The sequence below is a fragment of the Vipera ursinii genome, assembly GCF_947247035.1.
Source record: "Vipera ursinii genome assembly, chromosome: Z".
NCBI classification, from domain to species: Eukaryota; Metazoa; Chordata; class Lepidosauria; order Squamata; family Viperidae; genus Vipera; species Vipera ursinii.
The window spans coordinates 82,474,153-82,495,667 of record NC_139517.1 but is presented as its reverse complement, the minus strand read 5'-3'; the positions used below and the strand labels follow the sequence as shown (position 1 = coordinate 82,495,667).

General features: G+C 41.0%; 1 protein-coding gene and 1 long non-coding RNA gene across 2 annotated transcripts; both read left to right on the top strand.

The window, feature by feature from the left end:
* The first annotated feature begins 9,057 nt into the window (after nucleotides 1-9,057).
* LOC310648384 lies at nucleotides 9,058-18,342 on the top strand. The gene is made up of 3 exons (XR_014494082.1): nucleotides 9,058-9,168; nucleotides 12,219-12,347; nucleotides 17,535-18,342. It is a non-coding gene; the product is annotated as an uncharacterized lncRNA (long non-coding RNA).
* LRRC3B (leucine rich repeat containing 3B) lies at nucleotides 9,210-9,986 on the top strand (the record flags this gene model as incomplete). The annotated part of the gene is made up of 1 exon (XM_083376164.1): nucleotides 9,210-9,986. The coding sequence occupies one exon, from the start codon at nucleotides 9,210-9,212 to the stop codon at nucleotides 9,984-9,986; it is 777 nt and encodes a 258-aa protein (XP_083232290.1).
* Nucleotides 18,343-21,515: the final 3,173 nt, after the last annotated feature.

Sequence of the window (21,515 nt, the reverse complement as noted above, 5' to 3'; positions counted from 1 at the left end):
ATTATTGTAGTCCCTACTGCAATGGCATGTCTGTAAAAGTTGCGTAATGTCATTCTAGCCACCGTGAATTCATAAGCATTACTTTTTATTATTATTTTGTTACTTTGTATTTTGGTTATCTGAGTGATTCATAAGTCTTGGCTGTTGTCAAGTTTATTAAGGGGTTTATAGCTTGATCTTAGGACGGAGGGGTGTTATGCACTGGGCTTTTGGGTACCATACCACATGTGTTGCTGGAGAGCTAACAGCTCTCCAGCAACCCAGACAGGTCATCTCCGGGCCTGCAATTGGTCAGACTAAGGCGGCAAGCGTGGGTTCAATCTTATTGGCTGCTACCATAGGGCTTGGCTATATATTGGGGCTGGGTGCAGCCCAAGCCTGAGTACAGTTCCATCAAGAAATAAAGAATGAGTTTCTCTGTCCCCAACCGTGTGTCTTCATTCCTGCTCACCAGAACCCACAACATAACACAAACATTTACCAAAAAAATTATCTGAATTTTTTTTCAGTAATTGAACCAGCAAATTAAAAAAGCCACAATCCCACCCAATACATACAGTACATACATACATACACACACACACACACACACACACACACACACATATATATATATATATATATGCTGCTATGAAGTCATAATGCAACATTCCTTTCCTGTTATCAGTTTCATTGTATAGTTGAGTCACTGCTTTTCTGAATATGCTGTGAAATTGCCTTTGTTAACTATGATTATAGTATGCCCATTTTTAGTATTTTATTAATTCATCATCATCATCATCATCATCATCATCATTTTAACCATTGTCTATCCACTTCAGGATGAGGCCTCTTCCGCATGTTTCTAACCAATACGGTCCTGAGCCTTTCTTTTGCCAATTGGGCCCACAATACTTTCTGATGTCATTGCTCCATCTTGTTTTAGGTCTCTTTTGTGGATGCATTTTATCAAGTGGGATCCATTCTGTGACTGCCTTGGTCCACCTGCCATTAGTTCTTCTTGCTATGTGACCAGCCCATTTCCATTTCACTTCTTTTACTCTCTTGATGATATCGTATACTTTTGTTTGTTCTCTAATCCAGGGCTTTTCAACCTTTTCACCCATTGTACCACTTTTAGGACAAGGCAATATCCGAGTACCACCAGTCACCCAGCAAGGTGTGAAAAACTTGACACACCCCACCAAAAGGAAAAAATGATAAAGTACAGGTAGCCCTCAACTTACAACAATTTGCTCAGTGACTGTTCGAAGTTACAATGGCACTGGAAAAAGTGACTTATGACCATTTTTCACACTTATGACTGTTGCAGCATCCCCAGGGTCATGTGATTTACATTCGGATGCTTGGCAACTGATTCATACTTATGACGTTCAGTGTCCCAGGGTCATGTGATCACCTTTTGAAACTTTTTGACAAGTGAAGTCAATGGCTGGGGGGGGGCATGACCAGCTCATCACTCAGGTTGCAAGGTGCCTGTGGGGGGGGAAAATTCCTGGGTTTCTGGTAGAGGGGGGTGGGACTGCGCTGGGTGTTTTCCTTCTCTACCTCTCTCCCATTATCTGTTCCTTCCTCCCTCCCTCCCATTCCTTCCTTCCTTCCTTCCTTCTTTGTCCCTTCCCTCCTTCCCTACCATTGTCCCTATCTTTCTTCTTTCCTTCCTTCCTTTCTTCCTTCCTTCCCTCCCTCTTTGTCCCTTCCTTTGGCAAGCAGGAAATCTTGCATGGGAATTGCAGCTGGGGATTTCTCCCCCGACACACACACATACACACACACACACACACACACACACACACTCCCTTGCTTGTCTCCGCATCTGGGTTTTCCTTCCTTGCGAGAAGACCCACAAGATTTCCTGCTTGCAAAAGGGCAATCACTTCTTCCTCTCTTGAAAGACGGATTTCTCCAGTTGAACAAAGCAGAGAGGATTGCTGGCATCCTCTGACGGAGAAATCCATCTTTACAAGAGAAGCCGAAGTGATTGCCCTTTTGCAAGCAGGAAATCTTGCACGGGAATTGCAGCCAGGGATTCCTCCTCCCCCTCCACACACACACTCTCCCTGGCTTGCCCCACTTGCAAAAGGGCAATCACTTCTGCTTCTCTTGAAAGACGGATTTCTCCAGCAGAACAAAGCAGAGAGGCAAAGATGCCTGCGCTCCACTGGATGCAGCCTCCTGAGCGCATGGGGTTGACGTCGCAAGGCTGGTGCCAAAGCCTCTCCACATATTCAAGGTGTCCCAGGTGAACATGGAACTCCACTGATGGAAAGGGGGGTGGGCCCCCAATGCTCCCCCCCGAGATGAAGGGAAGCGGTGTGCCTGTGATGGGGCAGAGTGGGGGTGGGAGGAAGGTTGATGTAAAGATCACCTTCAGGCAGGCAGAGCCGAGACCAGCCTGTGCCGAGACCTGCCACTGGCCTCTTGTCTTCCTGGCTGACAGGTGGGCTGGTTGGATGGTCCAACCTGCTGCAGCCTTCTTGGGACCCTGGCCGCAGGGACCTACATCTCATGCACCTGCTTTCCTGAATGTGGCATGCTGGGGGCAGGCATGCACACTTCCCCCGCAACCCCCCCTCTGCTCCCTCTGGGAACACACGGCGGTCCCACCCTGCCATGGTCACTCCTTCAACCCTGGGGAGTGTCCTCTGGGAGGAAATAAAGTCAGGCCCATGCACCATCCTTGCTGCGTCGACCCCATGCACCCAGGAAACCGCATCTGGGGTCTCCGATCAGCTGGTGACTCCATATGGCTGGCCCTGACCTCCGCCAATGGGTTCCAGTCCACAGAGAGCTCCTGATGGGTCGACGGGTTCTGGGAGGTGGCCCCGTCTGGTGAGGAAGCTGGGAGGGAGGTGGTGGCCCGGTGCTGGGGTTCCCCCCTCCTTTGTGTGTCGGGCCCACGGGGCTCGACACAACTGTTGCTGCCGCCTTCACTGAAAGCAAGTGAGCTGGGAAGGAGTGGAGCGGGTGGGGGAAGGTGCCGCGTACCACCAGCCAGGTGCTCGCGTACCACCAGCCAGGTGCTCGCGTACCACCAGTGGTACGCATGCCACCGGTTAAAAAGCCCTGCTCTACTCCATGTGCAAGTCTTTCTATCTTGTCTTGTAATGCTGAGCATGTATCTTTCCATGGCTCTTTGCACTTCTCGTAGCTTTTGTATCGATTGTGAGATTAGTGTCCATATTTCACTGGCATATGTTAGAGCAGGTAGCACACACTGATTGAAAACTTTTCTCTTCAGGTCTGGGAGGTTGTTTTTGAAAATTATGCTTAGTCTGCTAAATGACTGCCAACCTATACAGCTATTAGTTTTCATGATTTGTATTTTTATTATATCTTAAGGCCTCCAGCGACAAGTTTTTCAGACATGTTGGATCTGATAATTATAACGAGCCAGCATAATCAACTCTAGCTGGGGGAATTAGAGATAAGATGAAAAATAGCTAAGCAGAGTCATATTGAGGAGGCTGCATGGCACCATGTATTTTCCAGTCAGTTCCTTACCTCCTTATATAATAAACCAGACTTGTCAAACACAAGGCCTGGGGCCCGGATCCGGCCCGCAAAGTGGTTTCATGTGGCCCACAAAGCCATTGTGGAAACTGAGGGAATGGCCCACACTGCCTTGGCCCTGCCCCAGAGACCCTCCTTCTGCCAGAGACCCCCAGATCTGTCCCACTCCTGCCCAGGCCCCCATAGGCACCCTTGATGCGAACGATGTAGAACTGGCCACGCCCACCCAGTAGGCCATACACACTCTAGCCACGCCCACCCAGTAGGCCACACCCACCCTGGGCATACCCACCGGGCCCCCTGAGGACAACCGCAATGCTGATGTGGCCCTCAATGAAGTTGAGTTTGACACCCCTGTAATAAACCAAGTTGGAAAACAGACCTCTTAATTCTCTTAATTTACTTTTATTGTTGAAATGATGAAGGAGCTTTGCAGTAGTTATGTGCTTCTTAACTTATATCTTGAAATAGCCACGATTTCATATTTGGAAAACTAAATGTGTCACTAATGCTGAAAAGAGGCAAAAGAGTCATTCCAGATTGTCCAAGGTATTATTTTGCCTTTATTGTACTGTACAGCAAGGATGATGAGATGTACCTGCCCCAAATACAAGTTTGCAGATTTTCTCTGGAATCTCTACTTTCACACCTCTTTCTTCCTGAATTCTGATACAGTTCTTTCTGGGCAGATGGTCCTGAACAGAGTACTGTCCTTATGTGGAATTGGCATGAGGGAGGAGATCTCCACTCTTCCCCAACAAATAAGCTTTTAAATAAATGACATTGGTTTCCTATTTTTAAACTGGCTTACCAAGTTGAAGTGGATTTGGAGTGTGTGACACTATTAATGTGCTGAACATTTGAGTGATCAGTAAAAATGATATTAAATAAGGGAACAAAGAAAAAATGAGAGAGGTGGGCTAATTACATTAAATTACAGGAGACTGAAAGCAAATCTTGAAGTGCCAGATCACTAATATGAGTAAACCAAGGGTTAGAGGGACAAAGGTTGGGAATGAGTTAAAATAATGCTTTTTACCTCAACAAAAACAGCACTGAAAAGAAACTAAAATTAGTGACAAGCCTGCCAAATTCTTCCCTGTGGAATTTACCTTACTTTACCTTCTTCCCAGGTATTACTTTTCAGACACAGCCATGCATCCTAGGCCTAATAAAGAAATTTCCCATCTTTACTGAGTTTGTTTCTATGAGGTTTATCAACTAAACTTCCTGCCAGTTGCTTACAAATTTCTGATTTTCTCTCCATGAATCCTAATCCTACCTCCTATTGTAAGATGACAATAATTATGTTTATAGAATATTTACTAGAGATTCTCAGTTGGTTTGTATAAACACAGGGGGGAGTATATATATAGGTATATAGTGTTTGTGTTTTGTGTGTATGTGTGCATGTATTATATGCTTACCTTTAAATTGAGACTAAACTGACTTCCTTTATCTGATTAATTTCTCAGAATCTTGTTCTAAACCCAGATCAGACCTTTAGGGATAAGTTAGCATTTACAACAGAAAACCTGTAGGAAACATTGCACAGCATGTATGTCCTGTATAGATTCATAAACTGCTATGGTGTTTTTAATATAGCTCCTGTCATAGACCATCTGCCACAATAATTTGGCTCTAGGTGTGCACAACAGTGATGTCATCTTCTTGCAAAGCCAAGTTTCAGTAACTTCTTTTTTGTCACAAAACTTATTTTTCTTTTGTTGTAGCCATTGGAGGGATGCCTGATCTGTCATAAGCTCCTCAGATGAAGTTGTAAAATATCTCCAAAGGATAGATAATAGCATGAACTGGGCTGCAAACCAGTTGCACTGCTGCCAGATTTGTGTCATTGTGACTGGTTAGAGGGTTGTGGGATCTCAGCTGTTCTGTTCTCATGCCAATTTCCAAACATACATCAGAACACTCATTTCTTCTATTTGATCTTCCATTATATTAAACTCGGCAGTTTCTCATGCACAGTAAGTTCATGTAGTTCAACTGAGGTTTATATCAGATTTCTGGAAATTTAATCACACAATTCACTGTCCCTGCTCTCTTTTTGATCTGGTATGGCTCCTCTATCAGTTTGCAAATTGATCTCTCCCTCTCTCTCTCTCTCTCTCTCTCTCAAATAACAATCTTTTCAAAATGTGCAGAATATCCCTGAGATGGAATGTATGTTTAAAAATTAAATAACTAGATTGTGGTCCGTGTCTGAGCATGGACTACCATATTCCTTGATCAGCACTTTAACCACTAAATGGCAGCCATTTTTATGTTCATGATTAAAACAAAAATATCTTAATAAAGTATTTAAATTGCAGTCGCCCCCTCCCAGCAACAGGAAAAGCAAAACAATAAAAGGGAATATTTAAGTAGCTTTCAGATTTTACACTTTTCTTAAATTACAACTTCTTGTTTGTATGTCAGAAGAAACTTACAGGATTGGAATTGAGAAATGTAAAACTGAACTCTGCAGGAATTTTGTAGAGGAAAACATCTAGTTGTTTCTTTTGTATTTGGACTTTGTGCCTTATCCCACTGATTTCTTTTTATATTTTTGATAACTGAGTTATTGATAAAGATCTTCCCATAGAATGTTGTCATTATTTATTTTCGTACATAGTCTCTAAGTACTAATTCTAATTGGTTGATGTTAACTTTTATAGTCACCACCTCATGGTAGTGACTTTGGACATAAATCCATGACATCCTGGTTAAGCAATAACCCTTGAAACAAAAGCACATCACTTAAGGTAAAGGTAAAGGTTCCCCCGCACATGTGTGCTAGTCATTTCCGACTCTAGGGGCCGGTGCTCATCTCCGTTTCAAAGCCGAAGAGCCAGCGCTTGTCCGAGGACGTCTCCGTGGTCATGTGGCCGGCATGACTAGACGCCAAAGGCGCACGGAACGCTGTTACCTTCCCACTGTAGCGGTCCCTATTTTTCTACTTGCATTTTTATGTGCTTTCGAACTGCTAGGTTGGCAGAAGCTGGGACGAGTAACAGGCGCTCACTCTGTTACGCGGCACTCGGGATTCGACCCGCCAAACTGCCGACCTTCTGGTCGACAAGCTCAGCGTCCTAAAACTGAAAAAGCCTGAATAAACAGCCCAGTTTTCAGAGCCTACAGAAAGCTAACAGACACATAGCCTTTTATAAACAGAAAATATGAAAACTTCTTACTTGAGTTTAAGTTTAAATTTTTAAAATAATTTTATGTTTCTTTAAATGTATATCATATGGCAGAAGTGGGGTATAATGAGAAATAAGAAATTATCTATTTTAATGCAAGGGCAGGGTGAATTTATGGTTTTGTTTGTGTAGAGTTTCATTGGTAAGAGTATGATTCACAAGGCTTTCCTTAAGAGATGTGTCTGTAAAAATGAAGTCATTTTGTTGAGAATGAGAAAATGCTCATTCTTTAGTGTACTCTAATTGTCATCTGGATTTGTGCAGCCCAAATCCCCTTGCCGTACACTTACCATCTCTCTCTCTCTCTCTTTCCCTCTCCTTCTCTCCATCCTCTCACCTATATCAAAATTATATAAAACACATCTGTAGTTCTTTCAACATGTACACTACCTTTTAATGTCATGTTCTCAAAAGTAAATACAGCATCAAACTTTATATTTTTTTTAGCAATCTACTAGAAGTTCCGTTCCGTTTGATATTGTTAGTAAAACAGGCCTGTATGTTCCAATCATTAAAATACATGCTTTTATTTATTTCCTATACTCATAGGGTTTTTTCCAATTTAAATACCTAGAACTGTTCTACTCTTCAATTTTAAAGAACTAATTTTGCACAACCTTATAAAACAATCATTTTCTTTCTCTTTTCTTTAAGATGTCCTGACCATAAGATATGAGATGGCACCATGTGATTCACTCAGCAAGATCTCTTTCTACCTCTTTGACAGAAAAAAGAAGCAACTTAAAAAGCTTCCTTTCAATCCCCAAGGCACTTCATCAAAGTAACTGAACTACAATAAGTTGACAGGTTCTTGGATCTTATTTTACTTTATATTGTGTTTTTTTAATGATCTAGAGAGGTTATTTGCAATTTTTTCAGTGCTCAGATCCTAGGTCAGAGACAGCATTCTCTTGATATGATAATTATTAACTCAAATTCTAAGATTATATTGCCTGTATATTTTATTTATTCATCATATTTGTGAGTATTAAAGCTATGCTAAAATATACTTGGAGAACAGTTTTCATATTAAAAGGGGTTCAAAACTGTTTCTCTATTAGCATCTCTGCTGGCATCATTTACAAATAAAATTTATTGGGAAACACTTCTCACTGTTTTTGGGTGCCATAAGAACCGAATACTTTCTGCCTTTATTTATAAAATTTATTTGCTGCCCATCTGGTATCCAACAACTCTGGCCTTTATTCATTTGTCTTCAAAAACAGTAAGATAATCATCATGTATCAATAATGGAAAACCTATAGTGATAAATGTTTATGTCATCTACCCATTTGCCCAAATGCTAAGATGGCTTTCTCCAGATTACATCTGAAAATAAAACAGTGAATATTTTACTTACTGCTAGTCCTATATTATTTTCCTTACATGTTAAAATGATCATGTATATTTAAATACATTTTGAAAATATGCAAACTTCTCAGCTTGTTGGTAAAAGTTATATGTGTTTGTGATATATATGATTGAAAAGATGGCAGTACTTCATAATGAAGAAATTAAAGATATTGTGTTGCACTGTTTCACAATCCATCTTTAGATTCTGTTCCAAGTTATTGCAAACTTCTCCCCTTTCAATAGATTGAGTTCCTTATTTCATTAGATTTTAATTTAAACACTGATAAATATAATATATTTATGTTTATATAAATATCAGTGTTTATATAAAACACTGATAATTTTTTAGAGATTTTATAGCAAAATTCTTTATCAAACAAGCAGATAAAGACTCCAATACACTTCCCACAATTTCCCAACCAGGATGTCTGTGAACTTGATGCAAAAACATGTTCATGACTTCAGATTTATCAGTATTTGGTTTGTCTGAAAAATAAGTACATTCCTTTCTTAAACAGTTTAATTTGGATTTAAAGCAATATGGAACATTGTAGTGCAAGGTCATTAACCACAAAAATGCTTCCTTAATTTGTCACTGCTGCATGAGTCCCACTGTAAATCTTATTAATGTGTCTGCTACTGTAAATGGAAGAAAGTAATTAAGTTTTATTACGCTGTTCTAGAAAACTTGTGTTTAAAAAGAAAAAAGAAATAGTCTGGTTTGGAAATGGTAATTTTAGAGTGAAAGAACATCTTAAGGTCATTTATAACAGTGAACCTATTGAACATTTAATAAATTAGACTTTGCCATCAGAATTTCCCATTTGACTCTATATGTTTATCTGGAAACAAGACCCACCAAATTTAATGGAAGAATATTTCTGAATAGTTTTGCCTTGGTTTGTACCTTTAGCTATATTGACATCATTTAAAAAATACCCCTCACAATCTTTTAAAAGGTTTTTTTTTCCTTTTCCAGGAATGTCCTTGTAAAAAAAAACCAACCATGAAGATATCTACATACTAAACTATTCTTGACTTCCATTGTTGGTGAGAATGAGGTTGCAGTTTTGTTCCTGAGACATTTTGCCACCACTGTTGGGTAAATGAGAAGCGGTTGGGTGATTATGCTGACATTCCAGCATGCATTTGGTAGACCTGTGGTTAACTCGCTCCCTCTCCATGTGTCTGCTTCTACAAAGCTTTGTACTCATGATACTATGCTTTCATTCTGCCAGTATGTGCCCCAAAGGTTGCCTTTGCTCTCATTCTGGAGGTTTGAATGTCAGCTGCAGCAATGCGAACCTGAAAGAAATACCCAGAGATCTTCCTCCTGAAACTGTCCTGCTCTATTTAGACTCCAATCAGATTACATCCATCCCAAATGAGATTTTCAAGGACTTGCACCAATTGAAAGTCCTCAACTTATCCAAAAACATCATTGAATTCATAGATGAACACTCCTTCAAAGGAGTGGCAGAAACCTTGCAAATGCTAGACTTGTCAGACAACCGGATTAAAAGCGTGCACAAAAATGCTTTTAACAATTTGAAGGCTAGGGCTCGAATTGCAAACAACCCTTGGCACTGTGATTGCACCCTGCAGCAAGTCTTGAGAAGCATGGCTTCCAACCATGAAACAGCCAACAGTGTCATCTGTAAGACCTCCGATTTAGATGAACATGCTGGGAGGCCATTTCTCAATGCAGCGGATGCTGACCTATGTAATATTCCTAAAAAGACAACAGATTATGCCATGCTAGTCACCATGTTTGGCTGGTTCACCATGGTGATATCCTATGTAGTTTACTATGTGCGGCAAAATCAAGAGGATGCACGCCGGCACCTGGAGTACTTGAAATCTCTGCCAAGTAGGCAGAAAAAACCAGATGAAGCAGATGACATTAGCACTGTTGTATAATGTGCCCAAACCCAGTGACAGACTGAGGTAGCCATTAGATATGGAGAGCACGGATGCCAGCTATTTCTTTCTAACATTCATGGTTAATGTGTTAAAAGACTTTTTCCAATTAAACTGAATTCTGCCACTGTCAACCTTTCTTAAAAAAAGATGTCTGTTTTGGGATAATAACAGTACTCTTTTATTGTTTCTCTGGTGGTATTCTAAGCCAAGTGAACTAATATGTAAACACTAGTTTAGATTCATTCCACTCTTTAATAATGAGATTTATTTTTTTAATTTAAAACCAAATAAAAGCTAAACTTTGAACCATGTAAATGAAGAGTAATTTATTGACCCAAATACTGTCTTATAAGCCTTGTTTTGGCTATTGCTATGTTGGCAGATCACAGATTTACACCGATCAAAAAATAATTTTTAATCAGTCCAATTCAACATTTCTGAAATTGGCTCTCTGATATATATATCTAATTGATATTTATTGATATATTTATGAGATAGTTTATCATATTATATGTCATAGTACCATTTTATGCTCCAAGAATATACATAGTATACAAGTGTCATTTAGATATTATTAATGTCTGGTTAGTTCCAAGCCGCTGAATTCAAATGGTCCACTTACTATTGATTTTGGCATTCATATATTTTTATTCTGGCTGCCATGCAACACCGCAGCTTTCCATAACCTGGTACTGAGATTTTGAGTTTCAAGTCTTATCTGCTGCAGATTTGGGGAATTGATTTCCAAAACATCTGGTGAATATTGGGAAGATGTTTATTGTAACAAACATATTGTTACATTTGAATAGATGTATACTGAGTATTAGAATAGTTTTTGTTTTAGCTTAAACAAGACCATTGGAGAATTTATCTGTGCAAATCTATTTTGAATTGAGATTGAAGTATAATTTTTATTCCCTTTCCTTTCATTCTAAATTTTAGAAAATCCACATCCATTATTATGTAAATTATTTTTCATATAAGTACGAAAGAGCATATACAAATAGTTGACAGTTCTTTGACTCAATCTTCCATTTTTACTGTGATTCTGAATAAACATTTCTGTAAATGAGATAGATATAGAAAATCTTGTCAAGCATATAGATGAAATTGGCTAGATCCTAACTAAATAGTAAAATGGGCTCCTTAAAATCCATAGGAACATGTTGTATAAGTAGAACCTGTGCAACAGATCAATATCCCTGATATTGAAAGCCCAACTGTTCCAGCTATTGTCAGTATTAGGTTAGGGGAATCCCAGAGGTATTGACCAGACTAGAAGGTAAAAAAAAAAAGCAGTGGTAAACCATTTCTGCAACCTGCCAAGGGAAGCATATAGAGGTTTTCTATTAGAACTCCTTTTATATAGAATCATTGACCATCAGACTATTATCTAACTCCCTGTTCAGTGCAGAAATATAAATTAAAGCTTCTCTGGGTCTAAGAGATGGCTGTGTATCTCTGGCTTCACTGAATGACAAGGAGAAAACCAGCTCTGAAAGAAAATTATTCCCCTAACAAAATATTGTTAATGTTTTTCCTAATGTTCAGTCAGAATTGTTTTTTTTATCATTTTAACCTATCAAGCAACTTGATTAAAATTTGATAAACTGAATCTGGCAAGATTTATTATTAACAAATATATGCTGAAAATAGTGTCTTCATTGTTTTCAAAGTGTTTACAGATTGCTCTTTATTTTCATCTAGGCCTTCCCAGCCACACATCAATTTTAGATTGATCTGTAGTTTCTTGAGTCCATCTATTGAACAAACATATGAATTTTGACTTTGTCCAATCATCTAACATATCACGAGGTCTCAAGGGTCTTTTCAGAGATAATTCATAAATGTTTGGTCAGACCATTAGCAAATCTACTGTGTAGTTCATAAAGCCCTAAATATTTAAACCATTCATGATAAATTAAGATTTCCTGAGCTTGTTTATGTCAGTCTTGAGCTTCATTCCTTCCTGTTCATTATATTCATGAGTGGTAAAATATATATCTTCTTGTTAGAGATGATATAGACAAAACAGAAGTTGGATAGTTCTGTTCCTTTAATTTTAAATATACTTTAAGACAACCTGTTTATTTTTCTAATCCTTTGCTAATTTCTGCTCATTCTGAACTTCAGATTTTGTGCCACCATTTCTAAAATTTGGGGTGTCTCACTGTACTCTGCCTTAGTAAACACTCTTTACAAGTTTTTGTTTCTTTATTTGTTTTTCAGAACTCGTGTTTCTGGAACTGGGCCTTATTGATTCAATATTTTAATACCTTTATTTAGTTAGACTGTTTTGAATCTCTTATTCTTCATTATATACAAAGAAATATACTGAGAGTGAACTGGCTTCTGAAGGTAATGGAACCCAGGCCTGCCATTGGGCCTCAGCCTATTAAGTACAATCATACAAATGCAGTACAGTTAGCTTGTCACACAAAGAGCCTTGGTGGAGCAGTGGGCTAATGCCTTCTTAAGTAACACCAGCTGCCTGCAATTATTGCAGGTTCACATCCCACCAGGCTCAAGGTTGACTCAGCCTTCCATCCTTCTAAGGTAGGTAAAATGAGGACCCAGATTGTTGGGGGCAATAAGCTGACTTTGTAATAATGCCGCTTGGGGGGGGCGGGCGAAAGCCCTAATAAGCAGGCATATACATAGAATGAAGGCTATTGCTAAGCACATTTGATTTGTGCTTAGATTGTAAGCCGCCCTGAGTCTTCGGAGAAGGGCGGGATATAAATGGGATTAAAATAAAATAAAAAATATGTAGAATAACCTTATTTATTTTTTGTCAAGACTGATTCGCCCTTTTACCTATAGCTTCTGCTCATATCTTGACAATGAAATGGAATGCAAAGTGGGGGGAGGAGTGTTATCTAGGCAACCAAGGTTTCTGAGAGCCAAGGTCACACTTGATGGAAAACTGGACTATTTCCATAACAGGAAGAAATATTACTTTTGGACAATGTGGGTGGGAACAAGGGAGTCTATTGTTTTATCTAAGCAAAACTTCAAGTGGGAAAATTAGAGCTGGTTCACTTCTTCTGTGTCAATGTAAATTTTCAGTAAAGTATTATACTCTTGGCAAAATCATGTCCCAGGAATTTCTTTTTCTGGAAATGCCAACTGGACAGTTGACATTAAACCAGCTCTCCACTGTAGCAGCCTACCTGGACCCCACCTAGAGCTTGGCAATTTTGAGATGTTAGCAGTTGACAGAGGAGTGGATAGAGAGGTGAGACCAAGGGGAGCCTCCTCTCCAGAAAACCACAATGGTAGCCCAAGCCGAAGCAGGATGTAGGGGCTGGCACACACAACCCTAGCAACATCTGGCCTCCCCATTCAGGCACTGGGGCTGCCACCCAGGTATGTCTTAGTGTGAGAGGACCAAGTGCCACCTCCCTTTGCAGTTTGGTTTGATGAATGGCCCAACCATGTGGCTTACTTCCTGACCCAGCTATGGAACTTTATGGAATGACATGGAGTAAGGAACTCAGATGGGCGTGCCTGGATCAACACCGTCACATCTAACCTAGAGGGGCTGGTGTTTCTCCACGACAAAGAGGTTCTGGAGTTGCAAGAATTGGATGCTTTGGCTCGGCATGCAGAGATCCATATCTGTTTCCTATGGCAGGGCAAGCAGCTAGTGACCGAGTACATCCAATACTTTTGCAGCCTAGCAGCTCACCTGAAAGATTGACTTGAATGTATGCTGGTCTACTAATTCTGGGAAGGACTAAACAAGGAGCTGTATCACAACTGCCTGCCCCAGGGCATGCCATGCAACCTTTGGATGTGGTACCAGTTGGTTACAAACATAGAGCTTGATCTAATGGAGTACCATGAGCATGCAGCGCATGAGAACTAGATGCCCAGAGGATGCCCAGCACCCCATGTAAGCAGAGGGGGTGAAATCCCAGCCACAAGGGAGGACTCCACCAGGGCTCAGGAGCATGTTTCCAATGTGGGGAGGAAGGCCACTGAGCTGCCTATTGCCCCGTGCCACATCTGATATCAGCACCGTGAGCCCTAGTCCAACCAAAACTGGAGAAAGCCCCAAAGAAGCCAAGGAAGAAAACATAGTCTGCCCGACAGGTCATAGAGGTCTCTCCCCAATCCAGCAAATGGGAGACAACTCTGACCCACAACAAGCCTAGCTTGGTCTTCTTCAAGAGTGAGAGTGAAGGGGGAAATGACCTTATGGTAAGTGGCCCCATCATCCCCATGATGATGCAAGTGAAAAATCAGGTACCCTCAGGAGTAACAGGGGGTCCTTACAGCCTTGTTGGATTCAGAGTGTACTGGGTGCCTAACCAGCCTCCAGACTGTGGATAAACTAAGGCTGAAGCTGACGAACTGAGGCAGCCTATGGGGTTCTCCCAGTTAGATGGTTCCCTTATGAGGGGATACCAGCAACTTAGTCTATCGGAGCTAGTGAGCCTCAGGGCGGGGACCCACATACAGACTATCCATTTTATTGTGGCTCCTGGAATGACTGAGACCATGGTCCTAGGACCAGTCTGGTTGAAGAAATGGAATTTGTTAGTACATTGGGGCATCAACAAGTGGTGAATGAGAAAGAAAGTTGCTAGCCAGCAGGGGCAGTGGAAGCCCTGCATGCCAGCCATGAGCCTGGTTAGCAAACTGAAAACAGAGTCAGTGAACACGCTAAAGGGAAGTGAGGAGTTAGAGCCACTTGTTCCAATGAATTCCATGACCTAGTGGAGGCATTCAGCAAAAGAGAATCAGACATGCTCCCACCCCATAGCCCACAGACTGCACTACTGAAATCTTGTCAGGGGCAAAATTACCAAAGCCGAAGATGTATTCAATGAGCCTGAGGGAGATGGAGGAACATCAAGATTTTTTAGACAAAAACATAGCCAGGGGATTTATCTAACCAGCAAAACCAGGGATGGCTGCCCCTGTGCTTTTCAAAGAGGACAGGTCTCTTAAACTATGCATGGATTACCATGGACTGAATGGTATCTGCGTAGAGAATATGTATCTCCCCTCCCTTACGAGGGAAATGCTGGGCTACTATTACTGAGGATTAAAGAAGGAGATGAAGGAAAACCACATTTAACTGCCCTCTGGGTTGCTATCAGTTTCAAGTGATGCCATTTTGGTTGCAAGGAGTGCCAGCAGTATTCATGCAGTTAACAAATGAAGTCCTGCATGAGCACCTGTACAATGGAGTGCTGGTATACATGGATAACATTCTAATCTGTACTGAGACCATGAAAGAGCACGTAAAGCTGGTGAGGGCAGTACTTGAAGCTATCTAAATGCAACTTCCACAAAAACAGCCTACACTACCTGGGGCATTGCATCTCCAAAGATGCTGTAGAAATGGACCCAGGTAAGGTGAGGGCAATTCTGGAATGGAGACCTGTCAAACCAGGAAGCAGTTACAGAGCTTCCTGGTATTTGTGACTTTTACTGACAGTCCATCCCACATTTGCCTAGATAGCCTACCCATTACCAACCTGCTCAAGATGGGAGCAGGTGAAGCCCAAACTGAGGCAATCATTAAACTGGTCTGTCGAATGCCGAGTGGCTTTCAAGAAACTAAAGCATTTCTTTGCTACAGAACGAGTCTTGAAGTATCCAAACCTAGATAAGCCTTTTATAATCCAAGAAAATGACAGCAATGTGGCAGTAGGGGCAATTTTACTCCAGAGGAACAAAAAGGAGCTGCAATCCTGTGCCTACACGTCTCGCAAGTTATCTGATACTGAGAGATGTTGGCCATCTGGGAGGAGGCTTATGCTGTCCGATGGGCTCTTCTGAACTGGGGGCAGTTTTTGGAGGGTAGCAAGATTCCTTTCAAGGTGTGGACAGACCACAAGGACCTGGAGGCATTAAGGACCCTGAGGAAGCTATCCCCTAAGCAGGTCTGATGGGCTCAGTATTTTAACCACTTCAGTTTCACCCTTCGCTATTTCTTAGCAGATGCCCTCTCTTGCAAGCTTCAGTACAGAAATATCTGAGAAGAAGTAGTTAATTCCATCATCCCATCCAGGCAGCTCACAGTGCCAGCACTTACGAGGCAGCAGAAAACAACCTCTCTGCAACCAACAGGAGATTCATTGATGCAACTGTTAAAAGATGCCTTGGGGATGGATGAATGATTCCAGAGACAAAGACGACCTGATGTCAAAGGAGGGCTTAGTGTGAAAGGGAAGTAAATTCTTTGTCCCAGCCAGCCACAGAATCTTGGTCCTGCAGAGGAGCCATGATGCAAAACCCGCAGGGCATTTTGGATTTGTAAAAACCCTTCACTTGTAAAAAGACAGGTTTGGTGGCCAAAAATGAAAAGGGACATAGAAACCTATGTGGCCAGTTGCCCCATGTGTTCCTCCATGAAGTGCCTACCTGGGAAGCCTCCAAGCTTGCTACAGTTGGTAGCCAACCCAACTAAGCCATGAGAAAAGATATCCATGGACTTTATCGTGAAGTTGCCTGAGAGTGCTGGGAACACCGTGACCTGGACTGTCATTGACTTGTTTTCAAAGCAAACACACTTTGTAGCGTGACTGAAGATCCCTTCAGCCCAGACCCTAGCCAAGATGTTTGTGCAACACATCTACTGACTACATGGGATCCTATCTCAGACAGGGGGGTGCAATTCACTTCAAAGGTTTGGCGGGAATTCTTGAAAATGATAGGCTCCTCCCAGAGACTTAGCTACACCTATCATCTGAATACTAATGGGGCTGCTGAACACTCCAACTCATTAGTAGAGCAATACCTATACTCTTATGTAAATTATGAGCAGAGTAATTGGGCCAAATTCCTGCCTTTTTCAGAGGTGGCATATAACAAATCAGTGCACAGCAGCACAGGTTTTACCCCCTTCAAAGTGGCCATGGGGACTGACTTCATGTTCATGCCAGAGCTCTCAGAGGAAGTCCCATCTTCAGGGTCATTACTGATTGGATGGATACATTAAAAGCCACTTGGCCCAATGTGCGTGAGGCACTGAATAAGGCTAGAGAAGGTCAAAAGAGGCAAGAAGATCATAAGAAAGCCCCCCAGCAACAGTTTAAAGTGGGGGATAAGGTGTATTTGTACACTAAATACCTAAACCTGAGGCAATCTCACAAAAAGTTAGGTCCCAAATACATAGGACCTTTCCACACTGTTGAGATCGTAAATCTGGTGATGGTGGAGCTGAAGTTGCCAAGAAGCCTCAGGCAAGTTCATCTGGTATTTCATTGCAGCCTATTGAAACCTTTTCAGGGATTTGGTTTGAGGCCAATCAAAGAACTACTACTCCGCCCATCTTAGTAAAGGCTGAGGAGCACTACAAGATCAAAAAGATTCTCGACTCCAGATATTACAAGGGGAAATTACAGTATCTAGTACTGTGGAAAGGCTACCCATTAGCAGATGCTGACTGGGTGGCTGCCTCTGATGTTAGGGCATTGAGGTTAGTTAAGAAATTTCACATTAGGTATCCTCAACAACCCCATTTAGGAATATAGCAGTAATTGGGTTTTACGTAATAATGTATATATATGTTTATTGTTGTTCCAGGTCTGTCTTTCTTCCAGGGGGGTCGGCATGTCAAGACTGATTCACCCTTTCACCTTTATTTTCTGCCTCGCTCATTTCTTGACAATGAGATGGAAAGCAACAGGGGAGGATTGGTATCTAGGCAACCGAGGCTTCTGAGAGCTAAGGTCATGCTCAATGGAGAACTGGACTGTTTCCATAACAAGAAGAAATGTTGCTATTGGACAATGTGAACACCTGATGGGTGGGGACAAGAGAGTCTATTGTTTAACTAAGCAAGCCTTTGAATGGGAAAATTAGAGCTGGATTCGCTTTTTCTGTGCCAATGTAAATTTTCAGTAAAGTATTATACTCTTGGTAAAATCATGTCCCAGGAGTTTCTTTTTCTGGAAATGCCAACTGGACAGTTGACAATCTTGTGCTATGTCTCACATACTCCTAAGCTAGCTGTGAATTTGGAGAACTAAAATCCCAACACTAACCTAACCAGGCAATAATCTGAATTTGGTACTGCTTTCTAAGGTATCTTCTTTCACTTAGGAGAGTGATACCTTAAATAAATAAATTAATTAAATATGTAATTAATACTGAAATGTTTTAGTATAATATTGATTTCTGATACACTGATGATCAGGTATCAATCATTTTTAAGCTTTTTAAAGGAAGAAGAGACACTGGATGACTTCTTGAATCAATCCAAAAGCACTTAAATTTATTTGTATGCTCCTCATACATTCTGAATATATATTTCAGTTGAGAAATTTTAAGGTACTGATATCGGAGAATCCATCACTAATCTTTCCTTCCAGACAACCTTTATTTGGAATATATAATCCAACCAGTATTTCAGTGTTTTGATTTACATTGAATATTGAATTTAACTGAATTCCATAATAAGTAGATTCATGAATATTAGAAAATATGTATCACTAAAGGAAATACCTTCCTTGGAAGTAATTTGTGTAAGTTTTAATAAATTGGATACTTTGCTTTTTTCAAGTTGTATATTTCCAGATGCTTTACTGTGGCACAACAACACAACCTAAGAGTGTCTGTAAATCAATGCAGTTTCAATTTTATTAAACAGAGATATCATGTATTGATGCTGTCTCTCATGCTGTCAGGAACACGTAATCTTCATCACAAAACAGCTAAACTGAGCAGTTGCTTTATCATATACTAGTTTTGCAAAGGTTATAAAATCAGCATAAACTGACTCATTACAAAAAGAAATATCGGTAGCCCTCAACTTACAAACATTTGTTTTCAGTGTTCAGAGTCACTGGAAAAAAAATGACTTACAACAATTTGAGCATCCCCATGGTCACATGGTCGAAATTTGCATGCTTGGCATATGGCATGTATTTATGACAGTTGCAGTGTCCCGGGGTCATGTGATTGCAACCTTCTGACAAGCAAAGTCAATAGGGAGACCAGATTTCACTTAACAACTGTATTACTAAACCATATTACTAACTTAGCAATTACAGTGATTCACTTAAAACTGAGACAAGAAAGATTGTAAAATGGGGCAAAATTCACTTAACAACTGTTTTGCTTAGCAATAGAAATTTGGGACTCAGTTGTGTTTGTAAATTGAGAACCACCTATAGTCAAAAGAAACCAGGTGCTTTATCCATTATTAGTGTACAGCACACTAATACATCACAAACAGATACCCATCCAATTTATAAAATTAGTGTCCATTTTTTTTTGTTACCATATCCTCTATTAAACTGTGTTACTACATGCAGAACTTAATCACTCCTTGCCAGGCTTGAAATTAATTAAAATACTCCATAATGGAAAGAGAAATAAGCCTTTTTTTGTATTTTATGAATGAAATAGAAGCCTACTTTTTAACCATAAGAAACGTCCCTCTCTTTTTTCCTTCAGACATTTTCTTCAAATGCCTCTTTTTTCTCTTTTTCTTACTCAGTTCAGTTATCAGGCAAGATAATGCTTGAAAAGGGAGAAATGTCAACAAAAGAAAAGAGAAAGGAAGAAAATCCAATTGCTGTTGATAAAATATATGTTCATTAAATCAATTAACTTTTTTTCAAGAGTAATAAATATAAATAGCTACAAGGCGAAAGCTTGAAAGAAAAAATGTTAAGTAACTTGTGACATATAATAAAGTAATTTGATTATTCAGATATGTATATAAAGTCATATATAATTAGAAAATGGTACATTATGGTATCATAAAAAACAAAAATCAGGAATTAAAAATTAAAAATAAGGGATCAGAATTCATATATGCACTTAAGCTCCCACAAACACAATGAATAAAATAAATTTAAAAAGAAATATGGGGGAAAGAGAAAATCTCTGAATAATCCTTAGCTTTTGAGTGGAAAAAAAATCAGTTGCGAACATTTTCTGCAAAATAGTGGAGCATTTAAATGCTCATCTATGTTAATAAAAAAACCTCACATTAGTAATTTTAAGTCTCATAGAAGTGAGCAACATGAAGACAAAGTATCTAAACATGTCAGACATTTATATCCATATGAACCATAACATGGGTCAGCAACCCGCAGCTCCGGAGCTGCATGCGGCTCTTTAAGCCGCCTCCTGCAGCCCCCAGTCCTCCTCTGCCATGTGCAGTTCTGAAAAAAAGTGGGAGTAAAAAAATCCCATTGAGAGAATGGGGCAGCGGAGGTTTGGAGAGCTGCTGCCTTCGTACGTGTTTGACGAAGGCAGCAGCTCTCCAAACGGGGCGGCAGAGGTTTGGAGAGCTGCTGCCTTCATCTGCATTTCTTTCAGGGCTGAAAGAAATGCGGACGAAGACAGCATCTCACCTAACCTCCGCCACCCCATTCCCATTGAAAGAATGGGGCGGTGGAGGTTTGGAGGCCCCGGGGGAGGGGCAGGGTGCTTGGGTGGCTCCGGCGGCACCCGGGCTGAAGGCAGCGCCGCGACCCAGCGCCCGTCACCAGGGAGACCTGCCGCCGCCGCGCAGGTGCCTCCCAGTTCAGGGGAGCCGCACTGTGGGAGACACTCATGAGGCTTCCTTCAGCCGGGGAAGGGCCTGTTGCCTCCGAGGGGGGCCCGGGCGGTATCCTCTGAAAGGCTGTTTCCTTCCTCATCTTCGCGCAGCTCGGCCTGCGAGTCCCCCCCCCCGGTAAGCTGGCGGCACCGGGCAGTGACAGGTGCACGCAGCTCAGAATGTGGTACAGGTGTTGGGGCTGCTGAGGATCGGCGCAGTGCAAGTGATCCAGGGCAGGAGCTATCCCAAAGCTTCACAAAAGGCAGAAAGAAAAAAGTCCCAGAGAGAGAGAGTGCAGGGTGGGGGAGAGCAGTTTTTTCTGAGGGAGGAAAAGTCAGGACGGCAGAGCCATCCATACTAGAGGTGGACGGGGGCAGGGCTGGTGCATGTTTTGCCTTGTTCTGAGCATGTGCGTGCATGCACGCATGCATGCGCACATTTTGTGGCTCCCACGTTTTTGTGTGTGTGACGGAACCGGTTCTGAGTGGCTTTTTTGCTGTTTCAGGTTGCTGACCCCTGAACTATAATCAAACTCATTACTAAGTTCTAGAGATATAATTGAGTTCTCACTAATGTATAATTTTCTTATTCTATGAATTATCTTCTTGGTATCTTCAAAAACTGAATTGTATACATTATGTTTCCAGTCCCACAAAAGAGACTTCCAATTTGGCATTTTGTATTCCCTTAGGTATCTTTTCAAGGATCTGGAAGTGTGACCAAAGTACCTCTTTTCACAAGTGTACACAATAGCTTAAAACGACCACAAAAGTCTTAGCCATGTGTAATAAAATAGTTATAACCTCTATTCCTTCTGGTTCCTGAGATTATAAGCAATCGAGTTAAATTTATAAATACACATAACTGTTTGATAACCACTTAGTCCCTCAGAGACAACAATAAAAATAGAATATATTAAAGAAAGAAAATTTGTCTACTTTTAAGGACCATCTTTGTTGCAACCTGGAAAACAACTACAGGCACTCTCTGACTTAAGTGCTCCAGTCCAG